The 16,184-nt window shown below is 41.7% G+C and overlaps 1 protein-coding gene across 4 annotated transcripts in view; it reads right to left on the bottom strand.

The window, feature by feature from the left end:
- The window catches only part of Erich1 (glutamate rich 1), a 61,316-nt gene that overhangs the window by 8,990 nt on the left and 36,142 nt on the right, over positions 1-16,184 (bottom strand). For all 4 annotated transcript variants that reach the window (XM_027387772.2, XM_035452418.1, XM_027387774.2 and 1 more), the window contains one exon: positions 634-1,065. In XM_027387772.2, coding sequence (XP_027243573.1) covers positions 634-1,065 — 432 coding nt within the window. The remainder of the gene's footprint in view (positions 1-633; positions 1,066-16,184) is intronic.

Below are 16,184 nucleotides of genomic sequence, written 5' to 3'. Positions count from 1 at the left end.
TGGAGCCCCCAATTTCACCAAGGGAACACAACTTTACTGAGGGAGCATTGACTTCACAGCACTGGCTGTTATTTCTCCCAAGGTGCACAGGAGAGATAACATGGGCTAATGTAGTTTCATGTTAGAAAGAATTGAAATGTCCTGGGTTTCAGCTTGAATCTTACTGTTTACTTGGAACACTGTGATGGTCAGTCCCAACTGTCAACTAGAATCAGCTGTGAGACGGTCTACAGTGGACTATACTAGATAGGGCTAGTTAAAATGGGAAGCTCCATCCACTGTGGGTGGGCATTGTTTTAGACTTGGATCCTGGACTGTACAAAAGGGAGAAAGAGAGATGAGGACAAACATCCACTGCTCCCTTCTTCCTGATTGTGGATGCCATAGGACCAGCAGCCTGAAGCTCCCCAGCCCTGACTTCCCCACCATGATGAATTTATATGTTATTTTAAACATATAAAAGCCAATCAGCCCCCCTCTTCTTCCCTAAGTTACTCTGATATCTCATCAGATATGACTTACACTTTAATGTGTTTTATACAGTAACAGTAAGTATTTTACTACACTTAGTTATTCTTCCTAATACTAAATGGATGTCACTATCCAAAGGAAGACATGGGTAGGGACACTTACCATCATAAAAATAAATTTCTTGTGTTGACTTGAGAAAACTCAGGATGCCTTCTGCCTTGCTGTTGGCAAGTTCAATGTCTTCCTGGGTGGCATCTGTGACGGAGCCCTCCTGGTCATCTTCGGCCTCTCCTCCTGTGACATCATCTGCATCTGCCTCACTGCTGCTCTCAGGCTGATACATGAAACTGACCCCAAAGGTCTTTGTCACTAAGCCGGCTGCTTTCTTCCTCCTCAGCTGCAGCTTCTTTTTCAGCTTCTTTCTTTTGTTTTTGCTCATTGTGGGGGTATCTGCATGCATTTTCTCTTGTAAAAGACCTGGCTGTGTCTCTAGTTCTGCTTGCTTTATCACAACATCATTAGGGTTTTTAATATTTTTCTTGGATTTGTGCCTTCTGACTCTTCTCCTTTTTGGTTGGTCATGAAGATCTGGCTCTGTTAAAAAAAAATCCAGATAGAGTAATTTTTAGTATGATAGAACCATAACAACCATATTTAACTTAAATACATCTACTACCAGGATTTTTATAGTTTCAGTACAAAAGGAATTTAAACAACTTACTTCAGTGAGTCTTAACCTTACCTTAAGTGATCACACCAGTTAAACCTTAGTATAAACCTGGATTCAAATGAATATCCTTATTCCCCCGCCTTACAAAAAATATACACACTCACAGCTACTAGAATTGTGACATCTAGTGTGTGTTTTTAGGGATATAATTGTTGTTTTATTAATGCAAAATTTAAACTTCCATGGCCCTGGAATAAGAGCATATGAACTAGTCTTATTTATTTACTTAATTATTTTGCTTGAGATAGGGACTTTCTATATAGCTGAGACAGGGCTGTTTTTAAATTTGAGATTGTCTTGGAGACTCTTGAGACTGTATATGAAGACTATGAAGACTGTATATGGAGACTGTGAAAAAATACTACACAAAATTCTGCATTCCATCACACATATATCTGACAGGTTTGAAGGTCACTAAACACACAGGCCACTGACATGGCATTCTTCTCATCACAGGTAACTCATGTGCTATGGGCCCTGACTGAACAGATCTACAATTGCAAAGTGTGCCTATACCTTGTGCTTTGGTTTTCAGACTATTCTAAATTTTAGGAAATTCTTGCTTGAGATTTCTGAGCTGTAGCCTCTTGAGAAATCAAGTTTAACCAAAGTGCAGCTTACTGACCTCACAGGAAACTGCCTAGCAGGGCCCTTTCTCTGTTTGTACACTAGAGTCCTCATGTGTAGCCAACTCCCATGGAGATGTGTAAGCAGTTCCAGCATGCTTCATCCACCTTGGAAACACACAAGACTCTGTCTTTTAGTGAGCGTGAACCCTTCTCTCTTTCACCTGACATGGATCATTCCAGCTTTGTGCCCTTGATGGATTAGATGCTGTGTTGTGAGAACGGTGAGCAATCCCATTGCTATTTTTGAATAAGAGTTCTCAGTTTTCTCCTGACACACTTAGCAACAGTATCTATGAAACCTACTGCTACCTCAAACTTGACATGAGGCCAAACTATGCCTCATGAAATCATGGTATTAGATTATGGTCTAGCTCATAAATTGCTTTCCTTAATCGATGGTAGATTTTTGAAGAGTATTTTGCCATTTCATTTGCAAGTATGAATTGATACCAGGGGCCTGCTAAGTGTGGCTGACAGATCAATGTTGATTTCAAGTATCTTTGACTTCCTGACCATGAAATGGTCTATTAAATATTCATGGCCCCAAAGTGACTACTGTTTGTGGAACTGTTTTTTCTTGAGTTTATTTTACAACAGAAAAAATTATTCTTACTGGTGTCTTTAGAAATAGTTAATGTTAGTAATTTGGAGAACAGAATCTACAGAGATTTTTATCATCTCAAAGGAAGAGTGCACCAGGGAAGCAGTGTGACAGGTCCCTGGTGTGTAAGTCCTCATTGCTCACCAAAGAGGGTGGGCAGAGGCTCTGCAGTTATCCTCAGGCTATTTGTGAGCACCTCCCTCCCCGCTGGAAGCCACCTCCAGGACTATAGCTAGCTGCCAACTTTGTTCTTTGTGGTTCATTCCTTTTTCAAGTGGTCATACCATAATACGAACAGCTGTCACATTGAGAATAATTACAGTACTGTTCTGCTAGTTAAAAAAAGACTATAAAGTAGTCATTTTAAAAGATGGCAATAGCAAAACAGCTTTCAAATGATGTATTTACCATACTTTATTTTCAAATAAATATATGTGTGCTATTGAAAAGGAAAACTTAAAGTGACTGTTAACCCAGACCTGGGAAGCCCACTATGGTCACTCTGGATGAGAAGAGTGCAGACTACTTGTACTCTGCTGTACTTATCTGATGTCTATGTTTAAAATATTGAACATCTACTGCCTTATAACGAGGAAAACTTATTTTAAACTTGAAATTATGACATCTCAAAATGTATAGGCTGCCATTAAGTCATTCTTGGATGTATTTGTTAATCACAAGAGGAAAGAAAACCAAGGGTAAGCCTTTGTCTTAAGTAGATAGAGGTCTAGGGATACAAGGGATACAAGGGATATACCTCAATGGTTAAGTATGTGTCTAATATAAAGGAGGAGGCTCTGGACTATCATCAGCACTGAAAAGCAAAATGAATATATATATATATATACATATATATATATGCACACACACACATATATATATTATATGTTTATACATATACACACACATACACACATATGTATGTATATATATGGCTCTCTCTCCACTGGTATGAATCTCTACAATTCCTCTAGTCTGTTTCTTAATCGTTTATCTACTCCAGTCCACTTCCTGGTGCTTCTTTTATCCTCAGCTTGCTCCTTTTCATTATAAATCTTTGTAAGCATGAACACCAGTAACTAACTACACGTCAGAGTCTATACTGGGCTGTTTGGAGATTTCCTCTGCCAATGGAATTTGTCCAAATCTCTTCACTTTAGCCTCAGGCAGACTTACAAGGGCAAAAAGCAGCCACATGCTTCATCAAAATATCACAGGACCAGTCTCTAGGCCATATACTAACATTCTTCTCCTCTGAAACCTCTTGAGCCAGCCCCCCATGGTTCAGATCTTCCATGCTCCTCCTATTATGGTCCATTAAGTAGTGCTTAAAGCATTCAACTGCTTTTCTAATCCATAGTCCCAAGGTCCATATTCCTTCAAATAAAAACATGTCAGGTCTCTCACGGCAATACCCCAGTCTCCAGCACAACTTCTGTCTTAGTTAGGATTTCTATTGTTGTGAAGAGACACCATGACCACAGCAATTCTTATAAAGGAAAACATTTAACTGTGCTGGCTTATAGTAATAGTTTTGAGTAGAGACCCAAAGCAAGCATCGGAAAGACAATTGCGTCACCCATGAAGGAATAATTTTCACCAGAACACGTGAGAAGCCAAGTGCATTGCTTACTTCTGTGTCCCTATAACACCACCACCAACACCATCAACAGTTTAGAGCAGAGATGTGGGCTCCTGCAGAGCATCTTGGTGTGGGAGCATGTGGCAGAAGCTGTTCCTCACTTGTTGGAAGGCAGTATGCAAAGGAAGGCTGGCAACACAGGAAGGTGTCACGGTAAGTCACCACCTCCCACCTTTCTCCACCTCCCAATAATACCATCATAAGAACCCACCAAAGGATTAATTAATGGATTAGCTCAGAGTCCTTCAGCCCTGTGATGGAAACCCCTTCACAGACATACCCAGAGCTTTGACTAACACCCTAGTCATTTCTTAATCCAACTAGCATGATAATTCAAATTAGCCATCACACAAAATAATCTCAGTTAATTCACAAACTGAAACATGAATTTCCAACCCCATTGATCCAGCACTGGGGCAAGGAAAACAACCAATGCACACAGAATCCTGGACAGGAAGCCTGGGATGATGGTCACCAGGACTTTGACCACAGAGGAGACAGAATTATAGCCCATCTCATTTAACTACAGGCCTTTAAGGCAGAGTTGATGGCATACTTCTTATTTTAAAGTAATGATAGATTGGAATTCCTGCTCATTGCACATCAGAAGTGTCAGATATGGCCACAATAAAGAGTTTCCTGTTTTGTTTCCAAGGGACAGTGGCCTTCTCCTCAGCAGATAGCTGCTGAGTACAGGTTTCGTTTTTTAGATCAGACCTGGGAACTCTGCTCCCCCCCACCCCCCACCCAGACAGGGTTTCTCTGTGTAGACCTAGCTGTCCTAGAACTAGCTCTTGTAGACCAGGCTGACCTTGAACTCACAGAGATCCACCTACCTCTGTCTCCCTAGTGCTGGGATTAAAGGTGTGCGCCACCACTGCCTAGGGAACTCTACTCTTTGGTTCTTTCCTATTTCCTCACACCAGAGGTTCATGTTAATTGCACATAAATACAAGTGCTGACTTATTCTAGAGCCATCCATGTTCCTGATTCTTTGTTTGTCTGGAAATGATCTGCTATAAGAACTCAGTTGGTCCAACCTAAACTGGGTGACAGTCCCATCTTCTAAGCCGCCACTCTAACAGGGTTCTCCAGTGTGCCTCCTTCCCTAGTGCTTCCAGACTACTGAGGCCTTTCTCCAGGCCTGGGAATCTTTCCTTCGAACTGTCATGAATGATGAGCCCGTTTCTTGTTGCAGGGAAGAGAGAGACACAGACACAGACCACTCAGCTCAACCACACTTTGAACGGAGTCTGTACTAAAGCCTGCTGGTGACTGCCTGTAGAGAAACACTTCTCATGGAGCAGCCTCGGATAGATTTTACAGGGAGTTTCTAAAGGTAAAGAACAGAAAAACTACTTCCTGGTTGGCAATTGCAGGGGGAGTAAAGCAAGCAAGCAAGCAAGCAAGCAAGCAAGCAAGCAAGCAAGCAAGCAGTTTAACAGAAGCTAGAAGCATGCAGTTAGTTAGGGCATTTTTCTATTATTATTATTATTATTATTATTATTATTACTACTACTACTACTTTTTTTTTTACTATTTTCTTATTTTTACTGAAAATAGATTCTTTTCTTATAGTTTTTCCTTTCTCTACTTCTTCCAGCTCCTACCCAGTTCCAGATCAACTCCCTTTCCATCTCTCATTAGAAAAGAACAGGCTTCTGGTGCATGCCTTTAATCCCAGCACTCGGGAGGCAGAGGCAGGAGGATCTCTGTGAGTTTGAGACCAGCCTGGTCTTCAGAGAAAGTGCCAGGATAGGCTCCAAAGCTACACAGAGAAACCCTGTTTCGAAAAACAAAAAAAAAAAAATAAAAGAAAAAAAAAAAAAAGAAAAGAACAGGCTTCTAAGTGACAACATGACAAAATAAAATATATTAATATGAAACAAAAACTTTCACATGGAAGTTGGACATGGCAACCCAATAGGGGGGAAAAAGTCCTAAGAGCAGAGAAAAGATCAGAGACCCACTCATTCTCACATAACAACACTAAACAACACTCATAACAACACTAAAGTAATGGCTACAGCCCATTCTAAGAGGACCTGGTGCAGACTTGTGTAGCCATGTGCTTGCTGCTTCAGTCTCTGTGAGCTCATGTGTGTCATGCTTAGTTGATTCAGAGAGCCTTGTTCTCTTGTATCCTGCATCCCCTCTGGCTCTTCTATTCCATCTGCCTCCTCTTCTACAGGGTTTCCTGAACTCTGAGGAGAGTGATTTGATGGAGACCTCCCATTTAGACTTTTCTTGCATAATGTCTGGCTGTGGGTCTCTGCATGTGTTCCTGTCTGCTGCTGGAGGAAGCTTCTCTGATGATGACTGGATAAAGCACTGATCTATGAGTACAGCAGAATATCAGTAAGGAGTCATTTTATTGACTTGTTTTGATCAGTCATGTTTGGTTTTACCCTAGGTCTCTGGTTTTTGGTCACTCAAGCAGTGTCAGATATGAGTTCCTTCTCATGGAGTGGGCCTTAGAGCAAATCAGACATTGGTTGCTTACTTCCACGTGTTCTATGCCATCATTGCCCTAGTATATTTTGCAGGCAGGACAGATTGTAGGTCATAGGTTTTGTGGCTGGACTGGTGTCCATGTTTCTCTTTTGGCGGCCTACAGAGTACCTTCCTGCACTGAAGAGACTACAATGTAGGGGTGAAGGCTTCATGTAGGCACCATATGATCACCTGATTTTTGATAAATAAGATGGAAATGTACACCGGAAAAAGATAGCATCTTCAACAAATGGTGCTGGTCAGACTGGATGTCTGCATGTAGAAGAATGCAAATAGATCCATATTTGTCACCCTGCATCAAACTCAACTCCAAATGGATCAAAGACTTACACATAAAACTAGATACACTGAACCTGACAGAAGAGAAAGTGGGGAATAACTTTGATAGCTGGGGCATTTTGACCCCGAGTTTCTGAATGGGGTTGGGTTCTTTCCCACCAGACTTTTCATGATGTGGGTAGAAAAGGTGTGTGTGTGTGTGTGTGTGTGTGTGTGTGTGTGTGTGTGTGTGCATGTGTGTGGGGTGAGGGGTCAGTTTCTGGTTAAACCAAAGTTGGCCCCAGCTGAGACAAGATAGAGGAAACTTTGCTTTGTCACATCTCCTAGTCACTGTGGGTAGGCAGGGGACTAACGTTCACAGTGGCCAGCTGGCATACAAGGCTATCCTTACTTGATGTATGCAGGAATGCAGAGCCCCCAGGGTCACTCCCTACCCTAGGTCTATGGTGCCATACTTGAGTCTTCCCCTTCCTCCTATTAAATCTCCAGACATCAATATTTATTATCATGAAAGAAGGGTTATTTCATAGAATTTGCAAACTTTTACATGGTATTTTCCCTCAGTTTGAATGTAAAAATAGGTTTTAGAATTTTTCTGGAAGTCCTAATTAAAACTGTTAAATATTCAAGTGTCCTCCCATCCCATGGCAAGTTGCACACATCTCTTTTAAAAAGACCATTTCAGAAATGCTCAGCTTTGAGGATGGGGAGTTTGGCCAGTAAACTTATGATGGGACCAAATAGTGGCTCTGCTGCAGTTCACAGGCTAACATCAGATGACTCTATTCTGGGCTAACAAACTGCATTTCTTTATCCACAATGACAAAGTGATAAAAACATTCATTTAGTATTGAGCACGATCAAGTGGATGACACAGAAAAGAAACAACATTAATCAAATACATGGAGACTGTTTAAAAACAGAGCAGCAGAGAGGATAAAATAAACATAAATAAAAGACCTCATTTTATAAATTACATCACTGAATTCAATTTTCATTCTTAAACGCTTGCCTCAGTGACTAATGCTGCTGAGTTCCTGATGAAAAAGTAGTGACTTGGAGGTCTCAAACACAGCCCAGAAAGTGACAGTGACCCACCATGTCACGGGATGAGTACACAGGTCTGCACAGACAGTGACAGTGATCCACTATACTCTTTATCTGTTATGGTTTGAATGTCAAATGTCCCCTCAACAGGCTCACACTTTAACATTTTTTTCCCCTAGTTGGTGGCACTGTGTTGGGAGGTCATTGGGATTTTGTGTAAGGGACATGACCGGTGGAGGTAGTTACTGATGGCAGAACCCATCTGGGTTCTGGCCAGAGCTTTCTGTCCCCTGGCTGGTGTCATGTGAGAAGCAGCCACTGCAAGCTTGCCGCAGACTATATGACCCACTCATGCTGCCATGCTTTTCCACATGATGGACTGTAACCTCTGAACTATAAGCCAAAAGAACTCTGTCTTTCTTTAAGTTGCATCTTTCAAGTCTCTGGTCATGGTGACAAGAAAAGCAGCTAATGCACTGTCCCTGACCAGCACTACAGGGCATCTGGGAGTTATTCTCCTTAGAGTTTACAGAATTGCCGGGAGAGGCACTTGACCGTGGCCCAGGGTCTGGCACCAGTTCTGGATGTGCTGTAGGAGGAAAAGCATGTTGTCAGGATCCCGAAGAATGGTATCTGCATGCTCCTTTATCATGCTTTGGTGTGTGTGTGTGTGTGTGTGTGTGTGTGTGTGTGTGTGTGTGTGTGTGTGTGTGTGTGTGAGAGAGAGAGAGAGAGAGAGAGAGAGAGAGAGAGAGAGAGAGAGAGAGAGAGAGAGAGAAAGAGAGGGGGGTAAAGTATAGAATATTAGAATCAAAAGGGCACTAGATGTAGTCAGTAAAAAACATTGTGAAGGGTGAAAACTATCATTACTGGATTTAATGCATCTTGACTTTTAACTAGGCATTCACAGTGTTAGCTAGAGCCTGGGGTGACGCTCAGTGGATGACTTCTTTTCTTGCCTTGTGAAGTCCTGGATTTACTCTCTAGTTCCTCAAAACAAAACTACTCCCAGTGTTTACACAAGTTCCCTTCCCCCATTTTGAGACTGCATCTGCTATGATGATCTGGCTGGCCTTGAACTTGAGATCCCCTCCAATTTTGTCCTTTGGGTGCTGTTGGGTTAGTTCTTGTGTATTAGTGCAGGACTTAAAATTACTGTAATACTCTATTTCTTATGTATAACCTTCTTAAATATAGTATTATTTAAAAAACTGAATGTATGGCACCTATGAAATTTTCTAGTAAAACTTTAAAGCAAAACTTAAAAAAAGAGAAGTAGGCTAATAAATAAAAAATATTCCAAATGATGTGAATGTATCTCCAAGGTTTCTGTGTTAGAAACTTAACCCCTACACAACAATATAGAGGCTGGACCTTTGGGAAGAGGTCAGGCCATGAGAGTCCTGCCTTTGTGAGTGGATTCGGCCTTCACGGATAAAGCAGGCTCCTACTGAAAGGAAGAGTCTAGCCTCTTCCCTCTCCTGGCCACCTTGCCCAGCATTCTACCACAGATGATATAATACAAATGCCTTCATCAGATGTGGCCTTTTGATCCTAAGGGTTCCCAGGCGGGCAGCCCTTCCACAGGTCCTCAGGTCAATTCCCAGCAACCACAGGGTGGCTCACAACCATCTATAATGAGACAGGATGCCCTCTTCTGGTGTGCAGGCATACATAGAGTACTGTATACATAATCAATAAATCTGAAAAAAAAAAAGAAGAGTTTCCCAGGCTCCAGAAACATGAGGCAAACACATAGCTGTTCATTATAAATTACACAGCCTCTGGCATTCCTAATGGCAGAAGAAAAAACAAAGACTATTTGATTAAAAAAAAGTATTATGGAAATAGAAAAAAATCAATGCATTTGATTGCTAAAATGGAGGGATGAATCCATGATAACCATCTCAAGGATTCTACAAAATAGGCTGGGGCTTTCTGGATTTCTATTTTTGTGCTACCAAGAGAACACTCACAGGAGTTCTCAAGCTAAAGCTGCACAAGTGAAGACCTAGATGTGGAGACATTTGCTAGCAGACTCTCAGAGCTCCTGGGAGGTATGGACTGCTCTCAAGGACATGGCAGGCAGAGGCAGTTGAGCACATTGCATGCAGAAGAAGAGCTCTTGTGCAAGGAAGACCTCAGGAGATCAAGAAGCTGGTTACCTTGTGTGTCTGTATCCATGGTGTGTGTGGGGGAGCAATAAGTACACACCAATGTCAAGCCATTTCCGGCTCTGGTCCTATTACTCTTTGCAACCCACTACTATTGCCAAGATGGGATTGTATGCTTTCTCACCATGGAAATAGCTGTTCTCACCAACTGCATGATAAACAAAACCCCAGAAGGCACAGCCACTGGAGTTCACATCATTCACCAGAGGCCACATAGGGCTGGACAAGTTACACTTTCTGTCTGCACTCAGAGGTGGGCAAGATGATCTGTGCTATGAGTCGGCTCTTCCTGTTGTCTTTATGACAAGTGCTCAGAGGCGGTGATGACAGAAAGTCAGCCGAGGGCCTTGGCTGCACAGGAGCCCCACTGGAGCCTTTTCCATAAAAGCACAGAGTAGAAAGCCATGCCTTACTCTAGCAGAGTCTCAGGTGTGGGGGCTGTGTTGTAAATGTATCAGTTGGGGCCAGGCAACCCACAATTAGTTTCTCTCTGAGTTTTGACCAGGTGTGGCTTTCTGTAATAGTCTCCATTAAGACGGACATTCTTGATCCCTGCTGCAGCTGCCTAAGCTTTGCCAATGGAGTCAAACTGACATGAAGGAAGGAAAATCATTAAAGACTCCATTTTCCAGGTGCCAGGAAGGTCATAGCAGAGAGCAAGGAGAATCAAGAAGGTGATAACAGCTAACAGTTACATAAACAACTTAGGAAACCTTCCCCAGTACTTCTCTTCTCCTGTCTAAGAGACAGGGGCCCTTGGGCTGTGCCAAGCAGCCTTTTGGCTTGTCTTCTTAGGGGATTTTAGCTACACGCCCACTCAAAGCTCCAAAGGTCCACAATCCGACCCTCTTCACATGAGACAAATAAAAGCTGTAAGAAAATGTGCATGAGAGTGAACCAGAGAGGCATGGCTATTTACAACTTCTGAAGCATGAAGTTTGAAATGATGCTATCCCCACGACATGCCTCTCAAGACCTTATAATTAAAAAAATAGTAATAATCTAAATTTGCTGAAATTCTCTTAGCTGCTGTTGGGCACCTGCATTCTGGATACACTGCTGAGTGGAACTAGGTACTAAAAATAGCCATCGCCTTCTGATCAATTCTCACAGCTTACTTTAAAATGGCCTTGAGTTATGGGACACAGTTCAATCTGAATGACACTGAAAGAATACACAGGATAGCAGACAGGGAGAGGGAGTTAAAATATGACAATCTAGACACAGACCTTTTTATGATTTTAAATGCTAATGCCTGATAATTATTAGGTACTGTTCTGGTTAGCTTTGCTGTTGACTTGACACTACTGGGAAGGAGGATCCTCAGTTGAAGAACTGCCATCAGATGGCTTGTGGGTTTATCTATGGGGCATTTTCTCAGTTGCTTATTGATGCACAAAGGCCTGGCCCACCTTGGGCAGTGTCATCCCTAGGCATGTGAGCCTGTGCTGCATGGGAAGGCAGCTGAGCAGCCAGGGGAAAGGAACAAGTGAATGGCACTCTTCTAGGCTTTCTGCCTCAGCTCTTGGGACCAGATCCCTGTCTTCACTTCCTTCTCTGGTGTCCCTTGATGGGGAGCTGTAACCTGTGAGCCAAACAAACCCTTTCCTCTCCAACTTGGTTTTAGTCAGTGTTTTATCACAGCAATAAGAAACCTATCCATGACAGATGCCAACTAAGGAAACACCTACTTCAGCTCTTATTAAAGAAAAAAGATATTTTCATTGCTAAACTACACGCTTACTTTATAAATACTTGATAAGCATGGGGACAAATATATATCATTTAACTACTTTTAATAAGATTAATTCTTGGATTCCTTCCTGAAAAAGCTCTGATATGCTGAAGTAAGGTCCAATTTTTCTAGGTTAATATTTATATAAATATTTTAATTCTCTGTGTGAAGTTTATACTAGACAGATGCCATGACAGAGAAGGACAAATGGACACCAAGTCCCATACCTAACCAAGAAGCTATTTACAACTAGTAGCTGCTGGGAGGATGAAACCAGTTTTCTTCAACAGTGTGGCACTGGGCATACCAACCAGGTCAGACTACATGCATAGGAACAATTGGCTAACACAAAAGAGACTCCATGCCTGTTGCTTTCAATTTGTTTTGGGTTTTCTTTTCTTTTCTTTCTTTCTTCTTTTTTTTTTTAAGAGAAAGAATATGACGATAGGTAGGTGGGGAAGAGGATCTGGGAAGAGTTGGGGGAGGGGAAAGAAAAACTGAAAACAATAAAAAAAGAAGAGAAGGTGATACGTATAATGGCTGTTCAACAAGCACTTATTAAATGCCCAAATAAAAGTGTGTGTGTGTTGTTTTTATGTGGTGCATATATTTGTTATTATGAGTGTGTGTGAGGGCAGGTGCAGAAGCCAGAGGTTGATATTAGATGTCCTACCTCAGTTGTTCTTTATCTATTTTTGTGTCTTTGAGTCAGGGTCTCTAATGGAACCTAGTGTTCATTGAAATGGCCAGACCAAAATAAACCTAACCATGGAGGGGAAAGATCTCTACAAAGAAAACTTCAAACCTCTGAAGACAGAGAAGGAGAATAACACTAAAAATGGAAAGACATCTCACACTCGGGGATTGGTAGGCTCAATATTGTGAATTGGTACAAAAGTAGTTTACAGAATCAATGCAATCCCAATCAAAATACCTACAGCATTCTTCACAGAAAAAGGAAAAAAAAAATCCCTAAATTCACATGGGACCAGAAAAGACCCCGATCCGGAGTAAAAGACTCAATCCTGAGGAGAATGGTTAACACCAGAGGGATTGCCATTCTAGACTCCAGCTGGGCCCTGAGAACCTGACAGGTGTAATGATGAAGAAAGGACAGACACACAGATAGATACCTGTACAGAAAACCTGGCATTGGGCTGTGTGCTCTGATGGAGAGGCACTATCGGCCTGGAAACTCAGCACATTCACTCAGGAGTTCATCCATTCCCTACAATAGACCTATCATGATAGAAATAATGTGGTACTATTACAAAAAACAGACATGTAGAAAACAGAATAAAACAGAAGACCCAAATGTTATTATACATTACTACAACCACTTGATGTTCAACAAAGAGGCCAAAACATACACAACAGCTTCAGCAACTGGTGCCGGGAGAACTGGATGTCTCCATGCTGAAGAATTTAGGTTCCTATCTATCACCCTACATGAAAACTAGCTCAAGTGGATCAAAACCCTCCCTCAGAAACCTGAAATGCTAAAATCTGTTGGAAGAAAATATAGGCCGTATCCTATAAAATGTAGGTATAGGAAAGGGCTTTCTGAACAGGACCCCATTAGGCAGGAATCAAGGCCAACAATGGACAAGTGGGAGCCTCAAAAAGTCAAAAGGCTTCTGCACAGCTAAGGAAACAATCAATCACCTGGAGAAGAAACACAGAATGAGAAAGAATCTTCTGTCAGTATAAATCTGTCAAAGGATTAACATCCCGAACGCACTAAAAAAACAGAGTCAAGGGAACAAACGATCTAATTAAAAAGGAGCTGGGGGATCTAAACAGCATTCTCAATAGAAGAAACAAAAATGGCTAAGCAACATCTTCAAAAGCATTCATCACCCTCAGCAATTAGGCAAATGCAAATTGAGATCTCATCTCATCACAGTCAGAATGGGTAAGATGAACAAAACAACTGACAGTAAATTCTGGATGGGGCATGAGGAAAAGGGAGCCCTTGTTCACTGCTGGTCGGAAGGCAAACTTGTCCAGCCACTTGGGAAGTTAGTAGGGAGAGCACTCAAAAGACTAAAAGTAAATCTACCTTATGACCCAGCTATACCATGTTCAATATTCACAATAGCCAGGAAAAGGAAACAACCCAAATGCCCTTCAACAGAAGAATGGATGATGAAAATGTGGCACATAAACCCATTCAGCTGTGAAGAAAAAGAAAACCATGAAATTTGCAGTTAAATGTATGGACCTAGAAAAGGGTATATTGAGTGAAGTAACCCAGACCCAGAAAGACAAATGCCACATGCTCTCTCTTATCTGTGGTTCTTGGTTCCAAGTCTTCAGATGTAAGCACATAACCTGGAGTAAATGCAGAAACCAGAAAAGCAAAGTGTGACCATGCAGGCGGGCAACAGAGAGAGGACTGGCAAGATACAAGTGATATAAAGGGGGAAATGGAAAAAATGGGGAGGGAGGTCACAGAAGAATGAGGAAGGAGTAGGGACAAATAATTCCAGTGGCAGTGTTTTTGAGGATAATGGTCTCCATGTTTGAATACTTGGTCCCCAGTTAGTAGGAATGTTTGGGAAGGATTAGGAAGTGTGGCATTGTTAGAGGTGTGTCACGGTGTGTGTGTGTGTGTGTGTGTGTGTGTGTGTGTGTGTGTGTGACACAACGATGATGACAGATTTTGAGATTTCAAATGGTGTCATTTTTAGTGTTCTCTCTGCCTCCTGACTGTGGTTTGAGATATAAGTGATGTAAGTCCTGCCACCATGCCTTTCTTCCAGTGTTAAGGACTCCGAAACCATAAGCCATGACTCTCATCTCTTGAGTATGAGGCTGTGTGACTGCTTTGTTGGAACCCTATCTGTTGCTGCTGCACTGAAGGTAATAACGCCCATACCCCAGAACAGCGGAGGTGATGTTCACACTGTAGGACACACTACAGCCACTCAGGCACCTCTTCTCAACCCTGGAGAACAACTTCAAGATTCTCCCATGGTACCCACTTTTCTAGGAGGATGTGACTGGCTCTACCACCTTTAGCTGCTCATCAATTGTGGGCTTAGATTATACTTTAGCTATTAGATTGTCAAGCTGCACTTCCCCTTCTTCCTGGGAGCAAACAGAACCAACTAATTTATCAGAAATAACATCTAGTCCTCAAGGTCCTTCCATACTTGGTGCTTGCTCCTGACTCTCACATCCCGTCTTTCTCTTGTGGAGGTCTGACACTAGTTACTGTAGGAAAAACCAACTGTCCTAGATGTATGCCTGTGTCCAGCTTTCTCACAGAGCACTGTCTTTTTGCTAGGTGCTTAGAAACTATTTCTCTAGAGAGAAATTTTTAATAATTGTTTCTTAAGTTTAACATTTTGGTGTTATTTAGTCTGAAGAGCTCCTCATTAATTTAGACACACTGTTTAATGGCTCTTCAGCACACAGTCTTTTATGTTTATATATGGCATGTACTCCACGTCAAGATCCATTTATTGTCTTCTTTGGTGTTAAATATCACATTGTCAAGCAAAACTCATATATTACACACATAAGCATTATTTTTTAAAACAATAGTTTAAAAATTCTTTTACATTTATTCATTTTTAAATATGGTTCTGGATTGGGTCATATGTACCATGATCTCTTCTTGGCAAAGGAAGATAGTTTACAGGCTTGGAGACATGCCAAGCTTGACCCTTCAGAATAGTTTTCACCCCAAATGAGGTGTCACTCACAATTATTTGCTTTCTGCCTAAACCCAAATCATTCCTCTCACTTACTTGAGCAATTTCTTACCTGTACAGCTTGAGCTTAAAATTTAAGTCTTTCATAAAACCTGCCTGGACTCCCCAAAGCTGACCTCTTGTTGTCTGCATTCCCACAACACATGGTCCTTATTAGTGATAAAGTATGTTGTTTTTCCTGCATACTGACTACTAGCTTTCTACTAGGAAGGAACCAGTCATAGGTGTTTCTGCATTTCCAACATCTGCATGGGAGGGTCTCAGACAGTTTTAATTTTAGATGAGGCCGAAATAAAGAGCACATGGGAAACTCCCTTGTATTCTAAAAGTCAAATACAGGATAGACTTGTTTATCCTCATAAACACCAGCCAATGACTTCTGGAGTCCAAAGTAGTAAGCTTGGTCCATTTAGACCTACTAGGTGTCAGTGCTACTCCTTGGTGTCTGTCACCAAAAAGAGTCTCTAACTCAGGCTTTCTACAGCTCCCAATCAGGAAGATTAGGATGAGTTTAAATTGGAACCCTGGTTCTTCTTGATTTTAACTAGGGGTCCTTGAGCTGTCAATCCATTAATCCATATCAATACCGCCAGTGGCTTCTACAACCCAAGAGGACACAGTGAATCCCAATATTCCTCGG

This window comes from Cricetulus griseus (genome assembly GCF_003668045.3).
Source record: "Cricetulus griseus strain 17A/GY chromosome 1 unlocalized genomic scaffold, alternate assembly CriGri-PICRH-1.0 chr1_1, whole genome shotgun sequence".
NCBI classification, from domain to species: Eukaryota; Metazoa; Chordata; class Mammalia; order Rodentia; family Cricetidae; genus Cricetulus; species Cricetulus griseus.
This window is presented reverse-complemented; position numbering and strand designations above follow the sequence as displayed.